Source organism: Cebus imitator, unplaced genomic scaffold (genome assembly GCF_001604975.1).
Source record: "Cebus imitator isolate Cc_AM_T3 unplaced genomic scaffold, Cebus_imitator-1.0 Scaffold200, whole genome shotgun sequence".
Taxonomy (NCBI): domain Eukaryota; kingdom Metazoa; phylum Chordata; class Mammalia; order Primates; family Cebidae; genus Cebus; species Cebus imitator.
In genome coordinates this window covers 2,731,305-2,756,969 of record NW_016107515.1, presented here as the reverse complement: position 1 = coordinate 2,756,969, position 25,665 = coordinate 2,731,305, and the positions used below count along the sequence as shown (strand labels likewise).

Genomic DNA, 25,665 nt, shown 5'->3' with positions numbered 1-25,665 from the left:
CAGCTGTGTGAGGTTGTTGTGTGATTTGAACACCACCCCCAGCCAAGACGCCCCACTTTTAATTGGAGAGAATAATAATACCAATGGCACAAGACTGTTTTTTAATGGACAGATGAGACAGGTGAGGACTAGCAGCACGTCGGGAAATGCCAGCTCTGCTCTTGCACAGCTCCCTCTTACATTTTGTGCCCCAGGCACCTTCCTTCCTCATTCTAGTCTTGATCCCGGAGGTAGGGATTGCAATCACCATTTCAGCAGATAAGGAAACTGAGGTTTAGCTAAGCATGGTGGCGCTCTTGGAGAGTGGCAGAGCTGGGATTAGAAACCAGGCCCTGCTGGGGCCAAGACAGGGTGCATTCCTCTGCACTCCTAGGGCTGGAGAAGTCACGGCTGCCTGCACTACTCCCCCCACCTTGCCACCAGCACAGCCCTCCAGCTTCCCACTAATTTTGTTGGTGGGTTTCCCTGCTGGGTCTCATCAGAGCAGCCACGTGTCTTGCGAAGGATTGTGACAAATTCCACAAAGTGTCATCGTCTGGGTGATGGGGAAAGGGAAGACTCCAGAGGCCAAGGTCAGCAAGACAGCCATACCCATGCTCTCCCAGTATCCCTATCACCTTTTGGGCAGGTGCGCACCTGCCAGACACTGAGTAGGTGCTGTCACGTGAGGGCCACTCCCCCATGGCTCTCCCTTCTTAAAGGGCAAGTGTGAAAAGTGGCCTTGTCTGTGGGAAAATACACAAAGTTTTGGACACTAGGCAGACTGGAATTGAGGTGTTGCAGCTGTTTACTAGAATTGTCTGGGAAAGCAGAGGCCTTCACACTGGGAACTTTGATACATGTGAGATATTACAATGCCCTCCACCAAAAGGAGGATGCCACCTGTCCCATGAGAAGCTAAGCTTCAATGCTTCCCCTTGCTGGGAAAAAGAGTCCCTGCCATCTGAGTCCTGGTTCGCTCACTGTCCTGGCTGTGAGGGCTGAGCAGGCACTCGGGTCATGTTACAATAGCCCCACTGTAGCCCTGGAACCTCTGAGTGCGGTGCCTTGTCACCAGAAGAAAGCTTGATTGTCCAGGGCTTCTGGTCTCTGCCCATCATCTCTCCATCCCCCAGCTGGAGCTTGCCAGGAGAGGCATGTTCTCACCTTACCCTCCTCATACCCAGCAGCCTTCATCCCAGCCGACTGGCCTCACCACCCTTGCCCCTCCGCAGCAGGCCCAGCACTCCCTGACCCATTTGAGTTGTCCAGGTGCTCACTGGGGTCTCCATAGTTTCACAGCAGAGGGCAGAGAAGAAGATGGGACCACCTGCCCCTCTCCGGGACCTCCCGGTCTTTCTCCCATATAACCCTGTTACCATGCAGGAATAATTTGTTCGGGGTGGTTATCCTGGCACCACTGCACAGATATTCTATTAACTTCAGGACCACAGGGGAGCGGCTAGTTTGCTCCAAATTAAAAGTAGCTGGAAATGGGCCCCTCTGGCAGGCAGGAGAGTACAGGCTGCAACACCACAGTGCTGGGAGGAGGGGATCTAGTCATGTCTGAATCAGCCTTCTAAGGCCTGGGCCTCCTTTGTCATGCCACAGGGACCCTCATCTTCCCTAGTCTTCTGAGGGTTACAAAATCTCCCCTAGGCCACCTCTGTCACCAGACCCAGGTCCCATATCCCTGAAAGCCATTGCTTCCCAAGGGTGGAAGTGATGACGTGAAGTTGCCGTGGAAGGAAGCAGGATTCAGGGCAGGAAAGCACGGCTCTGGATGCAGACGGACCTGAGCTCCCACCCAACCGTGCACCTGCAGGACAGCCTTGGGCAAGCCATTCCCCATCTTGAGTCTGTGTCCTTCCATAACTGGGCCAGTAATCCCCACTGCATGTGGCTACTGGAGATGGAATGAGATGGGACATGTGACAGGCACAGGACCTGGCTCATAAAAGGTGCCCAGCAAAAGTCAAGTTCCCCACCCTTCTCTTCTTGTGTGATGCGACCTTGGATTTGTAGCCAAGAGACACAAGGCTGAGCCTCTGTGGGTCAAGTCCTCTTCCTGGCTCCAATCCAGATGTGCTGCTGTTCCAGAATTATCCCCCCGCCCCCAGTCTCTCTAGATGACAAGTTCTGTAATTAAAAATGTGCCAACAACTGAAATGATCCTTCTTATCTAGTTGTTTATGTATTTATTGGCCATCCAGTCCTGTGAGAATAGGAGCCCTGCAAAAGCGTTCACCAGGTGGGAATCACCTAGAGTGAATAACTCAGGCACCTGCAGCCGAGGAATGTTGAATAAATGATGACTAAATGCTTTCCCTGCCTAGCAGCATTGGGCTTTGTGGCTGGAGTCCCTTTTTGAGGTCTGGTCTCAGTGAGTCTTACTCTGGAGCCACCACTCCCTATCTCCCTGTTTGAGTTCTTGTGCTGGAGTTTGACAGCAGTGACCAGCCAGACCCACCTGGATGAGACAACGGTTGGTGCAAACAAGACCAAAGGCCTGTTCCTGTCCCCATTCTGCTCTCCTCTTCTGCTGGGGAACTGCCCCTGGGTACAGGCCCATGCTGCCCATGCATCACAGCTGGCCGGGTGCTCAGGTGAGGTGGGGGTTCTTCCCCATTGTCCATCTGCACACCAACCAGAAGGGCAGGAGGGAGGGCCCCGATGAAAGGCAGGCAGCTCGGGAGAAGAGCTTTTGGGGAGAGGATCTGGAAATGAGGAAATTGCATAGGCCTCCTGGGCCAGCTGGAGGAAAGAGAAGCCAGGACTCCTGAAAAAGACTCACCGGAAGTCATTTAGCATCACCGGTGACCACCCTCTCTGTACCACTCACAGATCTCCTGTCTAGGAGCAGAATAAAGTTGTTGTTGTTGTTTTGTTTTGTTAGGATGAGGGTAGGAAGACCATGAACACAAAGCCAAACTTGGTCCTCTCTGGCCGAAGCCACTGAGATTCCATTTTGTGTTCCTAGAGGTAAAAAGAACAACCACTTTGGAGCCAGACCCGGGTTTGAATCCAAATCCTCACACTTGCTTGCTGTCTTAGGCCATCAGGCTGCTTATCAGCCTGATGGCTTAAAGTACCATACAAAGACACGGTGGCTTATCAGCAACAGAAATGTATTGCTCACAGTTCTGGAAGCTGGCAGTCTGAGATCAGGATGCCAGCGCTGGCGGTTCTGGTGGGGACTCTCCCTGGCTTACAGACAGTACCTCCTGCTGTATTCTCACATGGAGGAAGGAGAGTAAGCTAGCTTTCTGGCCTCTTCTTACAGACAGATCCCACTGGAGAGGCTGTACCTTCATCACCTCGTCACCTCCCAAAGGACCCACCTTCAAATACCATCATCTCAGGGTGAAGATTTCAACACGTGAATTTGGGGGAGGAGAGGCACAGACATTCAGCTCACTGCACTGAGCAATTGGCTTCTTTCTCTGGTCCTCAGTTTCTCCATCTCTAAAATGAAGGAGCTGCTCATTTCAAAGGCCTCTTTCAGCTTTGGAATTTAAAGATGAAATAAAATTGCAGCACTGCCGGTGGCACCTGCAATGTGCCCAGCATTGCCTAAGCACTCCATGCCCACCATTTTATGTAGCACACATGAGAACCCTAGCAGGGGGAGTGCTCTAATTAATCCCATTTACAGATATAAAGATTGAGCTTCAGAGAGGGGAAGGGCCTGGCTTGGAGTCACACAGCCAGCCTGGAGCATAGCCACAACTGGAAGCCTCGGCTGCCTGGCGCCAAGTCCTGGGTTTTCCCACCCTCCCCAGCCCATTCCCACTACACCTTTTCCATTTCTGAAAATCAGATCCAGAAGGCAGCGAAGGCAAAACGGATTCCTTTCCAGTTTGGCCAAGAGGCAACACACACTCTTGTTTTAGAAATCAAGATTTCAAGGCCTCCATTCTGACTGTAGGAGTGGAATTGAGGAGAATTCCCTCTGAGACCCAAGTCCCCCAATCCATCCCCTAAACCATTACCCACAGGTCACCTTTCACAGTCAAACAACAAAACGTATGGGGGGGCAGGCCCGACAGCCAAGACTACAGGGAGGGGCGAGAAAAGAAAACACCACCCAACAGGATTCTCCATTGTATTTCTAGTCTGGTCAATTTTCATTTATTGCTGGAATGAGGTCAGCTGGAAGCTGAGGCAAAGAATTGTGCAAGAATCAGGTGTGGGATGTGATTCTGGAGCTTGTATCTGAGGGGCTGGGGTTAGCCTCTCCTAGTTTTCTTTCTACAGTCTTTTGATTAACCCTGAGCCAGTTTGAGTGGCATTTTTCCAACCATCTGTGCTTGGCATGCCTGGCCAAGCCCAGATTTGCTGCTCAGTATCTGCAAACATCAGCTTGGAGTCGGCTGTCCCTTGGAGCCTGGGATATCTCTAAGCCATGGGGCATATTGGATTGCAGAAGGGTCTGCAGCATCCCTGTGCTGATTAATTCTGCCCATGCCTCACAAGTTCAGAAAAAGCGGCTGTCATTTCAAACTCAACAGGCAACATGGGGGAATGACCATCGCCACCCTCTGTTGAGTGCTACTTATTTGCTGGGGGCTTTACAAGGATCCCTATATTCAATCCAGCCTGTCTCTGTGAGTTGTTTTTATTCCACACCGGGGGATTTGAGAGGCTGAATGACTTGCCAACATCACAAATACAGAACTGTGGTTTAAAAGGTCACTTCAATACTAACGTACCTTTGAATACTCCTGGTCAAATCTGTCAGCACCATCACTGCTGTCATGGACTGAACTATGTTCTCTTAAAATGTCTTTGTCAAAGCCCTAACCCCTAATATGGCTATATTTGACAATAGGGCCTTGAAGCAGGTGATTAAGGTTAAATGAGGGCGTAAGGTTGAGATCTAATCCAACAGGACTGGTGTCCTTATAAGAAGGGGAAGAGGGCCAGGAGAGGTGGCTCACGCCTATAATCCCAGCACTTTGGGAGGCCGAGGCGGGTGGATCAGGAGGTCAAGAGATTGAGACCATCCTGGTCAACATGGTGAAACCCCGTCTCTACTAAAAAATACAAAAAATTAGCTGGGCATGGTGGCGCATGCCTGTAATCCCAGCGACTCAGGAGGCTGAGGCAGGAGAATTGCCTGAACCCAGGAGGCGGAGGTTGTGGTGAGCCAAGATCGCGCCATTGCACTCCAGCCTGGGTAACAAGAGCGAAACTCCGTCTCAAAATAAAAAAAAAAAAGAGATTGAGACCATCCTGGTCAACATGGTGAAACCCTGTCTCTACTAAAAATACAAAAATTAGCTGGGCATGGTGGTTCGCGCCTGTAGTCCCAGCTACTCAGGAGGCTGAGGCAGGAGAATTGCTTAAACCCAGGAGGCAGAGGTTGCGGTGAGCCGAGATCGCGCCATTGCACTCCAGCCTGGGTAACAAGAGTGGAACTCTGTCTCAAAAAAAAAAAAAGAAGAAGGGGAAGAGACACCAGGAGCACACACACACAGAGGAAAGGCCATGTGAGGACAAGATGGCCAATGACAAGTCAGGAAGAGAAATGTTACCAGACACCAACCCAGCCCAAACCTTAATCTTGGACTTCCGGTGGCCAGAACTGTGGGACAATAGATTTTTGTTATTTAACTACCCAGTCTGTGGTATTCTGTTACGGCGGCCCAAGTGGACTAATATAGCCCCATAGACAATTCTTTGCATAGCATCCTTTCCCATATTTTTAATTGTGATAAATACAAATAACATTAAATTTACTATTTTGACCATTTTTAAGTGCAGAGTTGGGGCATTACGTACATTCACATGTTGTGCAACCATCACCATCCCTCCATCTCCAGAACATTTGCCATCTTGCAAAACCAAAACTCTGCACTGCACCCATTAAACACTTCCCCATTTCTGCCTCCCTCAGCCCCTGGCAACCACCACCCTACTTTCTGTCTCTATTAAGTTGATGATTCTAAGTTCCTCATATAAGTGAATCAGGAGCAGCATGTGTCCTTTTGCGTCTGGCTTGTTTCACTTAATGTAATATCTTTTATTTTTTTGAGACAGAGTCTTGCTCTGCCACCCAAGCTGTAGTGCAGTGGTGTCAACACAGCTCACTGCAGCTTCTGCCTCCTGGGCTCAAGCAATCCTCCCACCTCAGCCTCCAGAATAGCTGGGACTACAGGCACATGCCACCACCACACCCGACTAATTTTTTTACTTTTTGGAGACACAAGGTTTCACCATGTTGCCCAGCTGGTCTCAGACTCTGGGGTTCAAGTGATCAGCCCACCTTGACCTCCTAAAGTGCTGGGATTACAAGCCGCTGCACCTGGCCCACACTTAGTGTTATATCCTTAAGTTTCATTCCTATTACAGCCTACATCAGAATTCCCTTCCTTTTAAAGTCTGAAAACTATTCCATTCTATGTATACTGCATTTTGCTTTTTATCCATTGATGGACCATTCCCATATTTTTAAGATAAAAAATGATTAATATATGATTATGATTCCCTTGCTGGAAACTGTCTCCAGTGGTTCCTTGACACATTTAGAGTTAAATGCAGACTCCTCTCAGTGGTCTGTTGGCTTTTCACGATCTGTCCTTTGCATTTCTGTCCTCCTCCGTTTGTCTCCCTTTCCCCATGGCCCCACCCCAGGTGATGCACCCAGACACCAGGCCACCTTGCTCTTGCTGGGACATGGAGCTCCTTCAGCCTCAGGGCCCTCCCAGCCCCTGTTTCCTCTTGGTCTGGGCTCTGGACTCTTTCCACAAAATCTCCCTGGCTGTCTCCCTTAAATCATTCAAATCCCCTCCCGTCGGCTGTGGCTGCTCCCTCCTCACCCCCACTACACATTGCCTAATGCTGCCTTGTTTTTCTGCAGAGCACATACTGTTCCTGCAACACTATTACACATGTATTTGCTTGTTTTTAAATGTTTTAATGGAAATTGTCTATGTTTAAGGTATACAGTGTGATGTTTTGATACACACATATATAGTGGCCTGACTATCCCAGTCAAGCTGATGAACATACCCATCTTGTCTTGTTACCTTTCTGTGTGTGGTGAGAATTATAACTCTTAGCAAGTTTCAATTATGTGGTGCAGTCTTATGAACCACAGGCTCCTTGCTATGCACCACATCTCTAGAGCTTGCTCATTCTGCATAGCGGAAACTCTGTACCCTTTGGCCAACATCTCCCTGTCATGCATTTGTTTATGATCTAGCTCAACCACTAGGAGTCCAGCTCTGTGAGGGCAGGGACTTTAGCTCGGCCTCGGCTACTTCCCCAGCATGTGGTGCAGGGCTTTGCAGGATCTGTTCTATTAACCTGACTATTCTAGGTTCCTCATGTAAGCGAATTATGAACAGCATTTGTTCCTTTTGTGTCTGGCTTATTTCACTTAGTGTAATATCTTTTTTATTGCTATGTACTAAGCACATAATAGGCCCTCATTGGGAGTTGAGAGATCGAGCTGGCAGATGAGGAACCCGAGGTCCAGGGAAGGCAACTCAGCAAGCCAGAGGCAGAGCTGCCCTCGAACCTGGGACTCTGTGTCCTCTTTCCATTCCCTACGGGCTTGGCACTGCGTGCCCTTTAAGGGCACCAGTTCTGTATCCACCCTTCCCGCGTCCTGCTGTCCACCCACACTTCCTCCTTAGCAAAGCCTCCCATTTTCTTGCATCCAGGACATGAGGGGTTAATTAAGATAGTCATCTGGCTTATCAGGTTACCATCCTAAGAATGGCCCTCCTCAGTTACTACAGCTGGTGGACCATTTGGTTCATCTTTGACTTATTCTTGGCAGGAGGAGAGGGGAACCTGCCGCTGGGAAAGGACGGGTGATGGTATCCACTGTGCTCTGCTCCATTCAGCCAAGAGGCTCCTCTGGGAGGGTGTGAAGTGAGCAGTCACCATTGAAGGCATCTAGGGGCTGCAGACGCAGCTGGCTCCCCTGCCTGTGTTCCCCTCCAGCCCTTGAGGATGCAGAACCTCCTGGAAACATGACTTTTGGAGTTCACTGGACGCCAAATCTATTACCACCAAATTGTATGACCTTGGGAAGTCCAAGGAAGTCACTCCCTTGAGCCTAGCTTCCCTTTCTGTAAAATGTGCGCAATAATGCCGTTATCACAGGTTTATTAAAGTAGTGCACTTGAAACTGTTTTGTGTAGTGCTTGTGTCAGATTACGGATTCAATAAATGATGGAGTGTTTTTGCTTTTATTTGGCATTGCTGTTTATAAGGGCTGAGCTTATCTCTCATTGCACCCTAGTCAAACCAGGGACCTCCCATTTCTCAGGAAATGGCTGGGTGGCTGAAATCACTCATGTAGGCCAGAAAGGAGTCAGAGATGTTTTCAATGTTCCCTTTGCCTTTTCTTTCTCTACCTGGGATGCAAGTGTCAGTGACAAAGAGTCTTATTCTAGGCAGATGAGACAGGGGAGCTCACACTCAATTCATTGAACAAGCTCTTCATGTCCAGAACCTTTAAAATCTTCTGGGCTGTCCAGCACTCCTGCCCCACTACTGGCCCACACTCTCCTGCTGATGAAAAATAAGAAGGGGCAGTAAAACCCTGTCTTTGTATAGTCCACCCAGGAATCAACAGAAGGAGGCAGAGGAAGCCTAAGACCTGGATGTTGTGACGGTCACTGCAGCCTGGGTCAGAGTCCCCTGAGGACACCTCCACCCTGGAGGGGAGAAGCTGGCTGGAACCACAAAGCCCCATGGGCAGGCAAGCTCTGACCCTGCTTTGAGTATCTGCTGTGCCTGCTGGCCTGCCTCACAGAGAGGGCACCATGAAGTAGAAAGACAGCAGGCACAGGCTCCTCCAGGTTCATTAGATCTGGGACTTTCGGTCTGTCCAAGGGACCTCTGAGAGTCTGAAAGTGGCCAGTATGTGACTGGAAGTCAAGGCTACATGGCACAGTGACCAGTGTGAGACTCCTCCAAATGTCCTCAGTGTAAGGATGGGGAAACTGAGGCCAGAGCAAGGAACACCCTTGAATAAGTTCCCCTCAAAACAGAGCCTCCTCTGGCTGGTAGCTGGGGGCACAGGGATGGAGGGTAACCTGGCCCCTCCTGGAAGTGGTGGCTACCCAGCAAATGGTTCTTCATCGCCACACAGTCGGTGACTTATAGGCTAACCCCAAACAAGATCCTTCATCTCTTCCCTTCATTTCTGCACTATCTGCCTCATGGCCTCACCTCTAAGGGAGACTCCCAAGTCTCTCTCTCTCGCCTTGGCTCTTTTCTTAACCTCCAGGCCTACAGGTGACTCCTTGGCTGGATTGTGAACTTGTTGGGAGGGCAGGGGCTACATCTTAAATTATTTAGGACTGTGAAGACTGGGCGCAGTGGCTCAAGCCTTATAATCCCAGCACTTTGGGAGGCTGAGGTGGGTAGATCACTTGAAATCAGGAGTTCGAGAACACTCTGACCATGGTGAAGCCCTGTCTCTATTAAAAATACAAAATTAGCCTGGTATGGTGGCATATGCCTGTAATCCCAGCTACTTGGAAGGCTGAGGCAGGAGAATTGCTTGAATCCAGGGAGGTGGAGGTTGCAGTGAGCTGCAATCGTGCCATTGCACTCCGGACTGGGCAACAGGGACCAAACTCCATCTCAAAAAAGAAAAAAAAGAATGTCCAGCACCCAGCACAAGGCCTGGCATAGAGTAGGGGCTCACTAAATGAATGGATGGATGGATGGATGGAAGGCTGGATGGATGGATGGATGATGGGAGGGAGGACCACTAGACCCTTCCAGTTGAATGTCTTTCTCTAGCCCCTACTCAACCCTTGTAAAACCAAAGCAGACCTCTCTCTCCTTACTTCACCCTTTCTCTTTATATGTCCCAGTCTTGAGCCTTGTTCTTTCCATCTGTCACTCCCTTTCCACTCTCAGAACCACTCCTGAAGTCTGAACCTTTCTAACCTCTCACCCACTTTGCTGCAGCAGCCTGCAGACTTCATTTCTTTCCTTTCTGACTCCTCCACGTCATTCCAAAAAGATGGCCCATCCACCCCATTGACCCAGAAACCCTCCTTCTAGAAATCTGTTCTAAGCAAATCATCACAGATGCGCACACAGACTTTTATTTAGAGGTATTCATTATGGTATTACTGCATTATTTATAATAGTGAAAAACTGGAGGCAATCTAAGATTCAATGGAAAAAAATGTGCTTTAAATAAATTTTGGCTCCTCTATCTGATGGGATAATATTAAACTGTTGAAAATTATTTTAAGAGCTCGTTAATAACCTGCAGAACTGCTATTGATATCATATCAAGTAAGAAACCAGGAGAAAAAAAACCCATATGCTCAATGGAGTTCCAGTCTGTGGAAATAGATGTGTATGGAAAAGTAAAATAGAGAAGAAATAAATGGAAACGTTAGTGTGGGTTTTGAGCTGGGATTAAAGGTTAGTTTTAAAAATTCTTCTTGATCCTTCTCTGCCTTGCCTGAATTGTCTTCCATAAGCATCCATATTTAATCAGAAACCACAAATATATCATTCACTAAATACACATCTTCGATTTTATAGTTCTCAATATGAGAAAGAATGAAAGTTCTGCTTTCACTGGCATATTACTGGCTGTTCATGCTATGTTGCAATACACCCCAAACTGTCAGATTTGTCACTCCCAGTCCTAACCCCACAGTCTCAGACCTCAGCCCACTTCCTATTTCTGTTCCCCCGTGACCAACCCCCCAACACACACATTCTTCTCCAGCCAAATTGGTCCCCATGTGATTTCCAAACCAGTCTTCCGTTCTGTGTTCCTCAGTCTAACTCTCAAATGGTTCAGAAACACATATTCACGTGCACACACACAGAGAGAGACAGAGACAGAGAGAAAACACAAATATAAAATACTGATCACCACTGGTGAACCCAGGTGAAGGGCAGGCATTCTCACAATTTGTGTTGTAATTGGATATTTTCAAAATAAAAAGCTGGGGAAATAAAGGAGCAGTATGGTATGGTATTTAAAGACATAAATTCTGCATGAAATTATCTTATTTCAAATTTCCCACTGCCTATTAGTTGGGAAGTAGTAACATTAGGCAAGGTACTTACTTTCTAAGACTCAGATTCTTCATCAGTAAAATGGGGATAATGAAAACCCTAGTGTATTTGTTTCCTATGGTTTCCCAGAGAATGGAATGTATGTGTGTAGAGGGCTTGGTGGAGAGTGCCACACACCCTTGATCATGAACTGTTAGTATCAGTGCAAATACAGAAATCAATTTCTTAACCGTGACTCTATTCATGATATTCTCTACCTCCATAAGCTACTCATCCCTGGACAACTAAGTAAAGTGCTACAGCTTTGGGATCTTTGCTTGCATGGTTCTTTTTCTGCCACTAGCCCTGGAAACTGCTCTAATGCAGTGCCTGTCGTGCTGGTATCCATACCTTGAGGTCCTGGCACAGAGCCTGGCAAAGGGGAAGAAGCCACATTAAATGCACCAAACCCCAAATAAGAAACTCAAAGGGTTCAAGCTGTACTTTAAAGAAAATTATTCTCATCAGGACCAAGTTTGCAATTTTGCTGATGCAGCCACTCTATTCCCACAGGTTTCCTTGAGATAAGGCATCACCTTGTTAAATTAGCTGTGGATATAGGCATCTGACAGTTGGCATGGAAAAGGTATTTAATTTCCAATTAAGCCTGATTTCTGGGCCAAAGGGTTTGCTTGCCTCGCATTGGGAGGATTATTCAGCCAGGCCTACTGTTATCATGGGTCATGATTCTCCCATGAAGTGGACTCTCAAAGAAGCAGGTCCTTCAACCCTTGGAATGGTTCAGTGAGGCAGGAATATGGCCTCTGCGGATAGGACCATTTTTCCCCCAGGAATTAAGTTTATACAAGTAGAATCAAGAAAGTTCAAAGCAAAGATAGACAGTCTGTTTGTGGTCAAAATTTTTAAGGCAGGGTACAGTTAGAAATGAAATGAGAGGGGAGAGAGAGGGAGGGGAGGCAGTTGTCAATCAGGCCCACAAGCAAGAAAGACGGGAAGTTGCTAGTGAGGAAAAGGTGGTGGGGGAGAGTTCTCTGAGCCCTAGCAGAAAAGAATCTGAATTAGCGGTAGAAGGAGACACACTTGCTTGAAGAGAGAACAGATACTTGTGAAGCATCTTTTATGCACTGTGCTGAGCACTTCACATTCATGATTGATGATTCAATGCACCCTGTAAAACAAAGGCAGTGAGGCTCATTTTCCAATTGAGGAAACTGAGATTCAGGAAGATTAAATAAACTGCCCAAAGTCATAAACAAGACAGATTCAAACTCTTGTTTTCCTGAGCTTCTCTCCCTGCAGGCTCCCACTCAAAGACAAATATAAAAACATCATTTCCGGCCATAAGGGTAAAGCCATACTCAGCTGTATCTTACCCACCAAAATTGTAAACATGAGAAACAGGCCTTTCAAACAAGTCCTGAGAGAGTGACAAATAAATGGTGGCTGAGGCTGCTTGGCGTGAATGATCTGATGGAGGAGCTAACAATATCCACTTCTCTTCTTTTGGGTGTCATTTTTGCACCCATCTGCCCCTCAAGGAGGGAGAACTGAGACCTGGGCACAATGGCCCAGCATGGCTGAGAGGCTCCAGTGAAGTCAGGAGCTCCTCCTATGGCTCAGACTTCTTCAAACCAGTGGGGCTCTGGCTTGTGGCTGAGGGGATTTCAATACAGAAGCGTTGGAAAGAAAAAACAGAAGGGAATGAGGGATTATGACCAGCGGAGCCACAGAAAATTTAGTCAGATGCCAAGAAGGTGTGACATGGCCGAAGTTTAATTAAAGATAGTGAAAGAGTACTCTCAGGCAATATGCAAGCAAGCATGCTGTCAACTCCTCAACATATTCTAGAGCACATGGTTAAACTCATGGTTTGGGAACACCTGTGAAAGAAGGTAGAGATGAATGAGAAGAGGGGACAGCTGTTGAGAAGGAGCCCTGCCGGGTGGACCAGGCTCCCTTCTGTTCTGTTTTTTCATAGTGACTAGTTCAAGGATTGCTGCAACCATGGTGTGCCTGGGTTCCAGTTGGTCATGTGACAAGCTATGGGCTGGAAAGCGTGGATTCAGGCAGGTTGTAGCTGACCTTGTGGTCCTGTCTGGCAGTGCCCACAGCAAAACCTTTGCAGGACTTTTCCAGATCTTTCTGCTTGGCCATCACCGCCACATCTATTGACACTTCAGACGTGTTGTCCCAGGGAGTCCATTGAAAGCCTGGGCTCTGTGATGGAATGGTATACAGATGCATCTGACAAGCTCTCAATAGTTGACCTTGACCTGCTTGGCATTTTCCACTTTTGATGTGGGATAAAGACTAAAGAACAGGATTCCCTGTGGTTAGAGTACAGTCTGGAGCAATACTGCCTAGATTTGAATCCCAGCTCTGCTATTTGCTAGCTTCTGACTTGGGGCAAGTTCAATCTTTTCCTTGTGCCTCCATTGGCTCACTGGTGAAATGGAGATGCTAATTATAACCTCGAAGGATGTTGTCAGTGCTCAGTAAGCTGTGCCTGGAAAGATCCTGGCATTCAGGTGGGTGCTCAGCAAATGCCAGCCATTGTCACTATTGGGAATGACAGGTTCTTGCACAGGAAGTGATCAGCTAAATATATCCCCAGATGGAAGTGGGTGCATCTTGCTATAGTGAGTTATCCATCAAGGTGTTGCTGCAGGTTGTGATTAAATAGTGTAGAAAGAGTGTGACTGTGTTCTCCCCGACAATACTTCTCACACCACATAAGAGGGTTTTTTTTTTTCTACTGATACCAGCTAGCTCTGACACCAACTGGGTGTCCTACAGTTTAATGCAATTCGGACACTAACTACCCAGAGTTAGCTCAGACCCCACAGGTAAAGAACTCGGTCCTACAAGACTACCTCATCCAAATGCCAGCCACCAATAGGGTGTCCTGGCTATCCACACTTCTACATGACTGACAGGGCATTCCCACAACCTCCCCCGCACCTCCAGGTTGGATATAATAAGATACAAGAGCGATCCGCAGAACTCAAGGAAACACTTTACTTACTATTAACACTTTACTTACTATTACATGTTTATTGCAAAGGATAGACCTCAGAAAAAGCCAGATGGAAGAGGTGCACAGGGCAAGGTATGCGGGATGCAGGGTGGGGGTGTGGAGCTTCCATACCCTCTCCCAGCACCTCGATGTGTTCACCAACCCAGAAGCCCCCCCAAGCCCCATTATTTAAGAGGTTTTATAAAGATTTCCCTACATAGGCATGATTGTTAAACCACTGGCCATTAGTGATTAAAATCAACCTCCAGCCCCTTTTCCGTCTGCAGAGGTTGCAGGGTGGAGCTGAAGGTTCTAACCCTCTAATCAAGGCTTGGTCCTCTGGCAAGCAGCCCCCATACTGAAACTATTTATAGGCCCACCAAGAGTCGTCTCATTAGAACAAAAGACACTCCTATCATCCCTAAAGGGTCTCTGTACCAAAGACCAAATATCTCTCTGTGGCACAAGAGAGTTCAAGCGCCAAATAGAAAGTGGGGAAGCACTAGCTGATCTCTAAAGTCTTACTGGCCCTTAGAGAGCAAGCATTTGTATTTGAACATGTGAAATCAAAGGGGAGCTGAGTGGCAGAGGCTTCAGAATTGACACAGGAGGAGGACTCAGTGCAGCAATCTTGTTGGGTGTGGAGATGGAAGACATGTCCCAAAGTTGCCTATGCCTCTCGAGCTCCTGCTTTTGTTTTATGTGTATTGGGGATAGGGGAGGTTGGTATGGGATGATGAAGATTATGGGAGATCAGAGTCCATCTAAGCCACCTTTGACTCTCAGGCCTGGGGAGGAATTACAAATGTGGTCTAATGCTCAGTTTGGAATTGTTGGCTTTGCATCCATGCACCTCTCTTTCTCATCTCCCAAATCCTTTGAGGAAGTTGGGTGGTGAAAACGTACTTATGTAAGTGGGGAGGGAGAGTTGTGCAGAGCTAGGACGAGGCTGAGTTCTGCCTCAGAGGTGACATGAGAAAGATCCAGGAGAGCACTGTAGAAAGAACGACGATCCATCAACTGACTCATCTGTGGGAGCAGGATCTAGGAGCCAGAGGTGATGGAGAAAACCAAAGCTCTCCTCCTGGCCCCCACTGGGAACCTGATGGAGCCTAGCAGAAACCTTCACATTTCTACAGCGCATGGTGTGGGAGGGGCCTGGAGGCCTGGTCTCTGGAAGGACTAGACTGGCAGTGCTGAAGCTTTTCATCCTCAGGACCCCTGTACAAACTTGAAAAAGGCAAGGATCCTAAGAGCTTTGGTGTATATGAGTTATATCTATTAACAGTTACCATTTTCGAGATTAGAACTAAGAGTGGTAAAAATAATTAATTTGAATTTACTTATTTTAAAATAATACATCCATTAGCTGTTAACAAAAATAGCATATTTTTGTGAAAAACAATTATATGCACCAAAAACTATATTGGAAGAACTGGTATTGTTTTACATTTTTTGCAGTCTCTAATGTCCAGCTTTATAAAGGCAGCTGGAATTGTATTGCTATCTCAACATTCAGACTTGTAATAATGCACGTTACATAACCCCTGGAACATTCCACCATACTCTTATAAAAGAATGAAGATGAAAAAGGCAAATAATGTCTTAGCATTATTATAAAGAGTTTTGACTTTGTATGCCTTCCACTTTGAGAACTGCTACACCAGACTGTAGTGAATTTGCCCATGTTTGTCTGATCTTTCTTTGGTCTTTCTTTTTCCTGTCCATGTGACAAGACAATGGCTGGTGAGGTGCAGGACGGGTGGCACTTTGTTCAAACAGTGTCTTCTTAAATGTTTCATAGAATTCAAAGTCCCGCAACAACAAGGCTAATTCAAAGAATACTGGGCATTCTCACATAACAGCCTGTGCTGCCAATGAACAATAGAATAAGCGCAGTTTCCAACGCTCTGACCAAAGGAGTTAAAGAGAAATTTTGGATGAATTGTTGATTTAGAGGAGGAGCTGGTATCACTTCAGTAAGTCATAAAAAATAAGATTATATTAACATTTTATATTGCACTATTTTAAATTTGCATAATGCTGAGTCTTCACTGTGAAGAAGGAGGTCCTTGACAATGATTGGTGAGGGGTAGGGAGGGAGAATGGTAAGAAGACACAAAGTTCCTTGCAGGCAAGCAAGCAGAAACACCATAAAACTGAACTGAAATTCCAATCCTCTGAGATCTTCAAAAATGGAAGAAACCTTCCTTTCTTTCCTCCTCTGGTTGCAGCTCAGGCTGATGAGTTGAAGCTCTGTCTGAGGCCTTGCACTGTTAGGATGTCCCCCAGGGTCCTTTCCACCCCAGTTCTGGAGCTCAGGGGGCTCCTTGCCTCTGATTTCCACCACTGTGTCTGAGTTTCAGGGGAGGACACATGGGAGAGCCATCCAGGTGCACCTCTCCAGGTGTGGGTCACTGGCCCATGAGAGGAAAATCATAAATGATGGAAGCACTAGACACTCATTAGCTGAGTGGTTTATTAAGAACTGGTGAAGGTTCTCTGCTCCCAGGCAGCTATTATTACAGAAAACACGTAGGCACAGTGTCTAACTCCTTCATGCCTAAATGCCCATCATTTCATGCTTATCCTGTGCATAAAGTTCTGTGAGCAGCAGACAGTTGTGACATTTGATAAAAGGCCAGTCTCTGTTGACAAGAGGAGAACATCTGTCTCAAGCAAATGAAGGTCATCATTAATAATTTATGGATCGGTAGGGGTTAGGCATCCCCACACACTAATTTTTTGGGAGGAGCATGACCTTTTACCCTGCAGGGATTGTTTGGGTATTCTGAGTTTCTGTGTATTTTAGTCCCAAATTCAGGTTCATGGAAACCATTGACAAAATAGACTCTTTTAAATCAGACTCCTGGTTGGGACTTTCTTTCTTATTTTTCTTCCTTTTGTTTAACTTAAATTTTGAGATAATTGTAGATTCGCAGGCATCTGTAAGAAATAATACAGAGACATTCCACGTCCCCTTTACCTAATGTCCCAAATGGTAATATTTAATATTTTGCAAAACTATAGTACAATATTACAATTAGGACTTTCTTAAAAGACTCAGATGAGGACCCTTGAGACTTTCCTGGCCCCAGAAGGAAAAAATTCTGGGGAATGGTGAGCTGTCTGCCTTTGGAAGAAAGGCCCACCAGGTAAGAAACTGGAGGCCGCAGGGATACATTGGGGTTCCCCAGCTGGAAGTGGCAGATGGTGGTGCAGATTCCAGGGCCTCCCCTCAGAACTCCAACCTGCATGAGGACACCTGGGTTCCAGGGATGCGACACTGCTCTCTGCCTGGCCCCTGTGGCTTTGGGTGGCTGTGTCCCTCAGCGCTTTGGCTGGCTCTGCTGAGTTCTGTGGTTGAGACGCCAGGCTCTGGAATCACACAGCTCCAGGCTGAAGTCCTAGGTCCTCACTTTACAGATGGTCTTTGCCAGTTACCTCTTACAGCCTCAGTTTTTCATAGTAGCTTCGGTAACACTTACCATGTGTCACTATCCAAGGAAATTTACATAAGAATTCGTTTCATGCCAAAACTCTATGGGAAGATACTATTATTAGTTTCTATGCTGCAAATGAGAAAACAGGCACAGAGAGGTTATTTGCCCAAAGTCACCCGCCTCCTGAATGGCACGGTCGGAATTTGAACCCAAATAGTGCACATCTCAAGTCCACATATTTAGCCACTGTCCCTTATTGATTCTTGTCAACTATGAGGCAGGTTCAGGAGTACCTCATTTTCTTTACAAGGCAAATTAATTAGCACAGTGCCTGGCACAGAATAAATAAGAACCCATACATGCCGGATGACATTGTTGGCATAACTTTTGGAAGTTTCTGAGTATTCGCGACTTATTCTTGTCATTAACAACAGCCCTTTTTTCCTGATCCTCTCCTCCTACCTTCCACTCTCCAAAAGGCCCCAGTGTGTGTTGTTCCCCTCTTTATGCCCATGTGTTCTCGTCATTTAGCTCCCACTTATCAGTGAGAAAATACAGTATTTGGCTTTGTGTTCCTGTGTCAGTTTGCTAAGGATAACATTAGGCCTCCAGCTCCATCCATGTCCCTGCAAAAGACATGATCTCCTTCCTTTTTATGGTTATATAATATTCCATGGTGTACATGTATCACATTTTCTTTAGTTAACAGGTATGAGACTTAATACCTGGGTGATGAAATAATCTGTAAAACAAACTCCCATGACACAAGTTTACCTGTGTAATAAACCTGAACATGTACCCTGCAACTTAAAATAAAAGTTAAGAAACACACACACACACACACACAGAGATAAAACCTATAGTTGCCATTTTGGACACCTCTGATGTGTCAAACATTCCTTCAGCTCTCCCAACTGCCCAGAAAGAGTCCTTCTTTTATAGATGAAAAAAAAAAAAAAGCCTAAGAATAAAGAAGATTAAATCAGGCAGAGGTAGAGACAGAGTTCAAACCCAAGGGCTGCATCTAAGACTCACAACACTGGAAACTTCAGAGACACCAGCCTAACTTCATACTCAAATGGCGACGCACCTGCTTGAAAAGCCTGGCGACAGGGCACTCACTTTCTACACGGGTAGCTCTCCGGCTCCAGGTGAGGTGTGGCAAAGGATCCCCTCCAGCCATTGTTAGAACACAGAGCATTGCTTCCTCACCCCACGAAAGGCTTTTGGCTTGATGGGGCTGGGACAGGGGCCTGAGTGTGTGCATTTCTTACAAGCTGCCACAGCTGCTGGTCCCGGGACCACACTTGGACAGTCATTATTCTAGGAAAAGTTGCAGTGGGAATGGTAAAGGCGATGGCTTCTTCTCAGTTTGCCGTTTTCGAATCTAAGATAGGCTTCCCCAGCAGACTCAGTGCCGGAGTCCCTATCTTCGAGTTAAAGAGTAAATCCTTCTCTATATCATGACCTTTCCTCCAGAGGGGTTTTTAAGATTGTGTGTTCCGAGCAGCTGTCTCTGACTGCAGCGCAACTCCATCCCCAGACCCACTTCCATCTTTTTCTGTGAGGAGGACACACTCTTTCAGCTTTTCCAAAATGGCATCTACCGTTGTTTTCCTGATTAAAAACAAATAAGATAAAACACAACCTTCCTATAATCAAGAATTTAGAAAAGCACCAAAAGTAAAAAGGGAGACAAGGAAGAAAACAGAAATTAAGCACCAGCCCGCCATTAATATTTTGATAAGTTCTGGTGTATTTCCATAAAACTGATTGCTGTTTTGCATGTATTCATTAATATTGGAATTAAAAATATATATGATACTTCATATCCTAGAAAATAGTAATACTGTAAATGTGTTCTCGAAATGGGAGTTGCTGTCGTTCTTATTAGAGAATTCAAACCAAGATCTGAGGTTCGCTGAGGACAGCTTCCGGGGGAGGATGGACAGCCCTTTGAGTCAACAGGGAGAGCACAGACACAGAGGTGACAATCACCATTCTCTGTGGGGCACACAGTGATGCAGCAGAAAGCAGGGATGAGTCAGTTGAGTGGGGACAGGTAATAGAGAGCTATAACTGGCTAGCCTGATGGCCTCCAAGGCACTGGGGAACCATTGTACATTCTTGAGCAGGAAATGATTTCACAAAGGGATGTATCAAAGATCAGTCCTCCAACAGAAGACAGGGTGGATTGGGGTGGAAGAATGAGAGGGCAGGTGGAGAAAGTATGGGTCTGCAAGTGGGGAGCAGCCCGGGGGGTCCAGCTAGTGCCCTGTGGCCGGACAAGGGGTATGACATGGATGGCTCTACTTCTGGGCTGCCAGGATGGACAGCCCGGGGGGTCCAGCTAGTGCCCTGTGGCCGGACAAGGGGTATGACATGGATGGCTCTACTTCTGGGCTGCCAGGATGGACAGGTACTGGTTGCTCTTCACCATGGCGATAATGAGGAGGCCACCGGTCAGCAGGAAGGTGGGCCAGAAGAGGGAGAAGAGGAGGGCCTGGGGCCCATAGAGGCGCTGGTACAGGACGCTGGTCTCGTTCACCAGAGTTGTTGAGAAGCAGTAGAAGACCTGCTTCGCTTGGAATTTGGCTCTGACCTTCTCCACGTCGGCCCGGGCCGTCGGGTAGTTGTCCAGGCTGTTTGGGATGTAGGAGCACTGTGGGGAGAAGCAAGAGCACGTGGGCTTGGAAATTCCCATTTCTTAGAAGCCAAGGGCTTGATATAGAGTAAAGAAAAATACCAGCTCTGTAGCTGGGCCCCTGGATTGGAGTCAGGACTTCTGTCTAAAGCTTGGCAGGTCTTGCGCTGTGCAGGCCTAGAAAGCACACTCTCATTTGTGTTGTGTGTGTGAATGGGAGTGCTGGAGCTGATCGGGGTACAGGCTGCACACCTAGGCACAGGTCCTGCCTTGGAGTCCTGGCTCTGGTTGGATTGCCTGTAGCATCTTTGGCAAATTGCTCACTCTTTCAGAGTCCTGATAGCTTCATCACTTAAATGGGTGAATAGCAATATTAGTTTCAAAGGATATTATTAAAGAAGGACTTCAAACAGAGCTATCTAAGGAAACCAGGGAGGGACACAGGGGGTGTGTTTTTGAATTAGAGATCATGTGCTCAATTGCCTACAGGGCTCATGCAGGTATTGTCAGCGAGTGAAGCAGGCAAAGCAATAAGATGACAGGTGTCCACCGACACTTGCCTTGGTGCCAGGAAGAATTGTCAGGGAGTGGCAGGGCCTGACGATAGGGAGAGAGCCAGCTGTCTCCAGACAGCCAGTCAGCACTCCCTCCAGACAATGGAAGCCAGACCATCCAGAAGATCTATAATAGCCAGACCTCCAACATGTCAAGAGAAGTCAGAAACCTGATCAGACCTGTCATCCTAACACTTTGGGAGGCTGAGGGGGAAGGATCCCTCGAGTCCAGGAGTTCCAGACTAGCCTAGGCAATATAACAAGACTTCATCTCTACAAAAAAAAGTTAAAAGCTACCTAGGTTGGTGTGGTGGTGTGCACCTGTAGTCCCAGCTACGCGGGAGGCTGAGATGGGAGGATCGCTTGAGCCCAGGAGCTGGAGGTTGCAGTGAGCTCTGACCTCGCAACTGCACTCCAGGTCAGGCAACAAAGCGAGAGCTCCATGTCAAAAAAAAAAGTAAAATATTATCTAAATTTAAAATTGAAAACCTTTACAGTCTCAACCTGCGTACGGCAAACAAAATACGTTGGTAAGCCAATATTTGACACTGGGATCTAAAGGAAAGAAAGGATGCATTGAAAAGAGTTTAGTGCCAGCAGAACATGACACACATTTAATTCTCATGTTCATCATTGTTGTTAGAAACCTTCTGCCCTGTCAGGTGAGGCCAGCTGGAAAGCGCTGCAAAGCAGGCATAAAGTGGAGACCCTGGTTTTACCTCTGTTCTGTGCTGCAAGTGTGGTGTCCCCACCTGCAGCAGAACACCTACAGAGTCCCCACAGCCCAGGTGCCTACCCACTCTGCATCACTGAGGGTGGGGCCCAGGAATGCGTGATTCCTTCAGGCACTTAATTTTGCTCTAGTGAAATCATGTCCAAGACCAAAATGTGTAAAACTGAGATCCAAAGGGCAGGTGTTGAGCCAGATTCTCCCCAGACCTCAGCCACTCCCTGGGTTTATATGAGGCCCCACCCTGGAAGCTACCTGTTCTGAGGGCATTCAGCCTAGCAACACAGGGAAGGGTTGCACTGTGATTCTCACAGCCTGGGAGTTGGGGGTGCTGCACTCAGATGTAGGGCCCCAGCCAGCGAGGGGGCAGCTGAGGCTGGGGAGAGGCTGGCTCCTGAGGAATCTGGCATTCAGAACTGTTAGGCACTGCCAAGTCCACAGTAGCATACAATCCAGCGTCCTGAGCTGAGGGTGAGGGAGCCTGGCCCGAGTCTCTCCAATGTCTCTGGCTGCGACCTTGGCTAACCTAGCTCCTTAAGCAACAGTGTGGCTAGGGAGTCAGACAGGCCTGAGTTCTGAACCGTGTGACCTTGGCAACTGCCACAACCTCTCTGGGCCCTGTAAAATGAGTTCATGAGGCTGTCTGCCTAGGAGAACTGTCATGGAGATTAAACAGGATGATGCATGTAAAGTACTGAGCACAGAGCCCAGCACATGAGAAGAACGCAAAAAAAGTGGAAGATGCTATGCTTATTAATAATAATACGTTTTGACTTATCTATGAAATTGCAACAACAGCTCCTTCTTTACCCTCTTAAAAAGAGGCCTATGGATGAGCTCTGAAGTGAAGGCTTCCGCCCATCCTCTGCCTGCTCAGGGTTCCTCTGGATCTTTTATGCTGGGCCTGTCTGGCAAGACACTGGGCAGGAATTCACGCTTCATAGCCAACCCCTGAAGCCAGGGCCTGGCTGCGTCCTTTCTCTCCTGTCCTGGGTCCAGCTAAGCCTGAGTTATTGGAATGATCTGAAACCACCCAGCTTTTTCCCAAGCCCTGCAGTGTAAGGTCCTCAGGACAGACAATGGGAGGGGATTTAGAACTCACCTGCTCTAGACTAAGACTTGGGAAAAGCTGAGGGCAGACTGTGGCCCCTAACTTCAGAGTTGGGGGTGGGATGAGAGCCTTCTTGGCCTTCCACAATGATTCCAGAGGACACCCAGCTAGCCTGGAGCCCCAGCTCCTTGAACCCCTATGCTGGACACAGGTGGAAGGAGCAGCTGGCCCACAACCCAGCTACTTGGCAAAAACACACAGGGCATTTCCACTGCTACCTCCCAGCCCCTGCAGCCTGCTATCAGCACCATGCCTGGTTCAAGCCTGGGTGGCAGAGGAGAGGACAGCGGTGGCTCCAGCACCATCCTTCCTTCACATTCTGCTGAGCTCATTCAGGGGATGCCCCTCTGAGCTGGCAATCTCAGAACTGGGGAGGCAGCCTGAATACCAGCCTGCTCCCGGCCCATATCACAACCAGAGAATGCCACCAGTTATTGAAAATGTGTTTCCTGCTCTTGGGATAAATCAAGAGCTACTGAATGCCAGAGAAGAGATGGGTCATGAGTAGGAGCTACCTGCAGTGGCCCTGAGACCTCTCTCTCTCCACCAGGAGGGGCTGAGTCACACTAGCAATGCCTGAGCACCTGACCATCCTCCACTGCCCAGACCCACTTCTCCTTGACCTTCAGCACTCTCAAGGTCCCACAGCCTCCATGCCTCACCCCAGGCACACTGCCCCTTCCCATCCCATCAGCCATCAAGTCCTGACTGTCAGCATCTCCCCTGCTGCAGGCCCACACCTTGGTCCTGAGTGCTTGCTGTGGTGTTGGCCCCTCTGGCTAGTAACTGGACCCCCACACCTGTAAGCTCCATTTTCCCGGTCCAACTCTGATTATGCCCTAAGAACTTTCATTGCCCACAGCCATAATTTCCAACCATAGAATCACCTTGGGAGGTCCACAAATGGATCTCTGATCAGAGATTCTGCCTTGATAGTCTAGCGTTGGACCCTAGTTTTGTTTTTTTAAGACTCTCATATGGTTCTAACGTATAGCCAAAGTTGACATATCTTGAGACATCCACACTCACATTTTAATTCCATGCTGTGATGATCAAAGGCCTCTGGGAACAGACCTTAGTCTTCCCTGGCAGCACCTTCCAGCTGCATACACCCCATCATGGGTCATTTTCTGTAGTCAGCGCTCTGATCCCTGCCTCCACCTAGCCTTTCCCTCCGCCATGCCTCATCCTATACTACTTTCTATATGCATCCTACTTCTCTGTGCCTTACATCCTGTGCCTGCCTGATGCTAACAGCCTAAGCTGGCGGGCGCGGTGCCTCACGCCTGTAATCTCAGCACTTTGGGAGGCCAAGGCTGGTGGATTATGAGGTCAGGCGTTCAAGACCAGCCTGGCCAACATAGTGAAACCCCGTCTCTACTAAAAATACAAAAAATTAGCTGGGCATGGTGGTGGGCTCCTGTAATCCCAACTACTTGGGAGACTGAGGCAGGAGAATTGCTTGAACCCGGGAGGCGGAGGTTGCAGTGAGCTGAGATGGCAACACTACACTCCAGCCCAGACAACAGTGCAAGCCTCCGTCTCAAAGAAAAAAAAGAAAAGAAAAAGAAAAAGCCTAACCCAAGAGCCTTTCTGATACTCCCATTGTTGTCAGCTGGAAAACATACCCCTCCTCTAACCCCCGTAACTTCATGTTTTTCTCCATGGTACCAATCCCTCCCTGCTAGGCACTGTTCATGCACGAGCTCTCTCCTCTTGAGTCCTATAGGCTTCACACAGGAGGTGCTCAATGGCTGTTGAATAAATAAATGAGAGAAGGAAGGAAGGGAGGGAGGGAGGGAGGAAGGAAGGAGAGAGGGAGGGAGGGAGGAAGAAAAAAAGAAAAAGAAATAAAAGAAAGAAGGAAGGAAGGAAGGGAGGGAGGGAGGGAGGAAGGAAGGAGAGAGGGAGGGAGGGAGGAAGAAAAAAAGAAAAAGAAATAAAAGAAAGAAGGAAGAAAGAAAGGGAAAAAAGAAGGAAAGAAAGAAGGAAGGAAAAGAGTGGGCCAAGTGATGGTTTTAGGAAAGGATATGGTGGTGAGTTTTGCTTTTTGGAGGGGGAGGATGGGATGTTGGGAAGGGAGGCTGGGAAAACCACCTAAATGTTTGTTTATGGAGGTTACTCCAGCCCTGGGTCCCTGATTTCCTGGGGAGCTACAGGGATTCCACTTTGGGGGGCTGGCCCTGGGCCTGGTCCCTCATTTGACTAAGGTTGTAGAATGAAAGCAATAACACTAATCACTGCTTCTGTTTGAGCGCCCACTCTCCTCCCAGAATCCAGCGTGGCACTTTATATACAGCGTCTCTGACTTGCTAACAGCACCTCAAGGTGCATCGCTAGCATCCCACGTTACAAGGGTGGAAACTGAGGCGGTGAGGGCTAAGTGGCCTGCCTAGGTTTGCACAGCCAGTTAGCGGCACATTCAAACCCAGGTCTGTGTGACTCCAACACAGAACAGCTAGGGCTGGCTCAATCTCATTCCAGCTGTGAGACCTGGCCAAGTGGGTTGATCTATCTCAGCCTCGGGGACAGGTTCGTTAGGTACAGGCTCACACACCTGACAGGGATAAGGGGATGTGTCCCCATCCCCCCAGTACAGTACCTGCTGGTTCTGGTCCAGAGTGTCCTCCGTGTGGTACAGCACAGCCCACCTGCCTGCAGCTGATACGTTGACCCACAGGCACGGGTACTGGGGCACCTTCTTGCCCTTCAGCTCTTCCTGGTCCCTGATGTTGGTCTCAATCAGGTGGCACATGGATTCCTCGGTCCATATGCTAAGGAGACCACACACACGCACACATACACATCTCGAAACGGAATGACACACAGAACACCTGTTTGAATCCCTGATCCCCTAGGACCCTTTAAAGGGATCCAGGGCTGGGCTCCTCATCTTGTCTTAAGCATCTAGCAATGAAAGCACGTGACCCCAGAGTCCCTGGACACAGGGAGGAATTGTAGAAGCTGGTTGGGGTCTTGGACATTATCTATATAAATCGTTCTCAACCATGGCTGCTTGCCCCCAAACCTGGGGCGCTTTTAAAAAGATTTGCATGTCCAAACCACACCCCAGAGCAAGTGAATCAGAATGCCTCCGGTGGCTGGGTCCAGGCCCTGGTGTTTTTTTTCAAAGCTCACTGATGTGATTCTGACAAGCAGCCAAACCTGA

General features: G+C 47.9%; 2 protein-coding genes across 4 annotated transcripts in view; one reads left to right on the top strand and one right to left on the bottom strand.

Moving 5' to 3' along the window:
• Positions 1-25,665, top strand: part of KCNIP1 (potassium voltage-gated channel interacting protein 1) — a 390,129-nt gene that overhangs the window by 5,717 nt on the left and 358,747 nt on the right. The window lies entirely within an intron of this gene.
• The window catches only part of KCNMB1 (potassium calcium-activated channel subfamily M regulatory beta subunit 1), an 11,503-nt gene continuing 5,065 nt past the window's right edge, over positions 19,228-25,665 (bottom strand). Inside the window, exons 3-5 of one of the 2 annotated variants that reach the window (XM_017547704.2) lie at positions 25,099-25,270; positions 19,854-20,119; positions 19,228-19,770 (exon numbers count right to left, since the gene is read on the bottom strand). In XM_017547704.2, coding sequence (XP_017403193.1) covers positions 19,767-19,770; positions 19,854-20,119; positions 25,099-25,270 — 442 coding nt within the window. In that variant the 3' untranslated portion in view covers positions 19,228-19,766. Of the gene's footprint in view, positions 19,771-19,796; positions 20,120-25,098; positions 25,271-25,665 lie in introns of those variants that run through there. The other variant, XM_017547703.1, reaches the window with a different exon arrangement.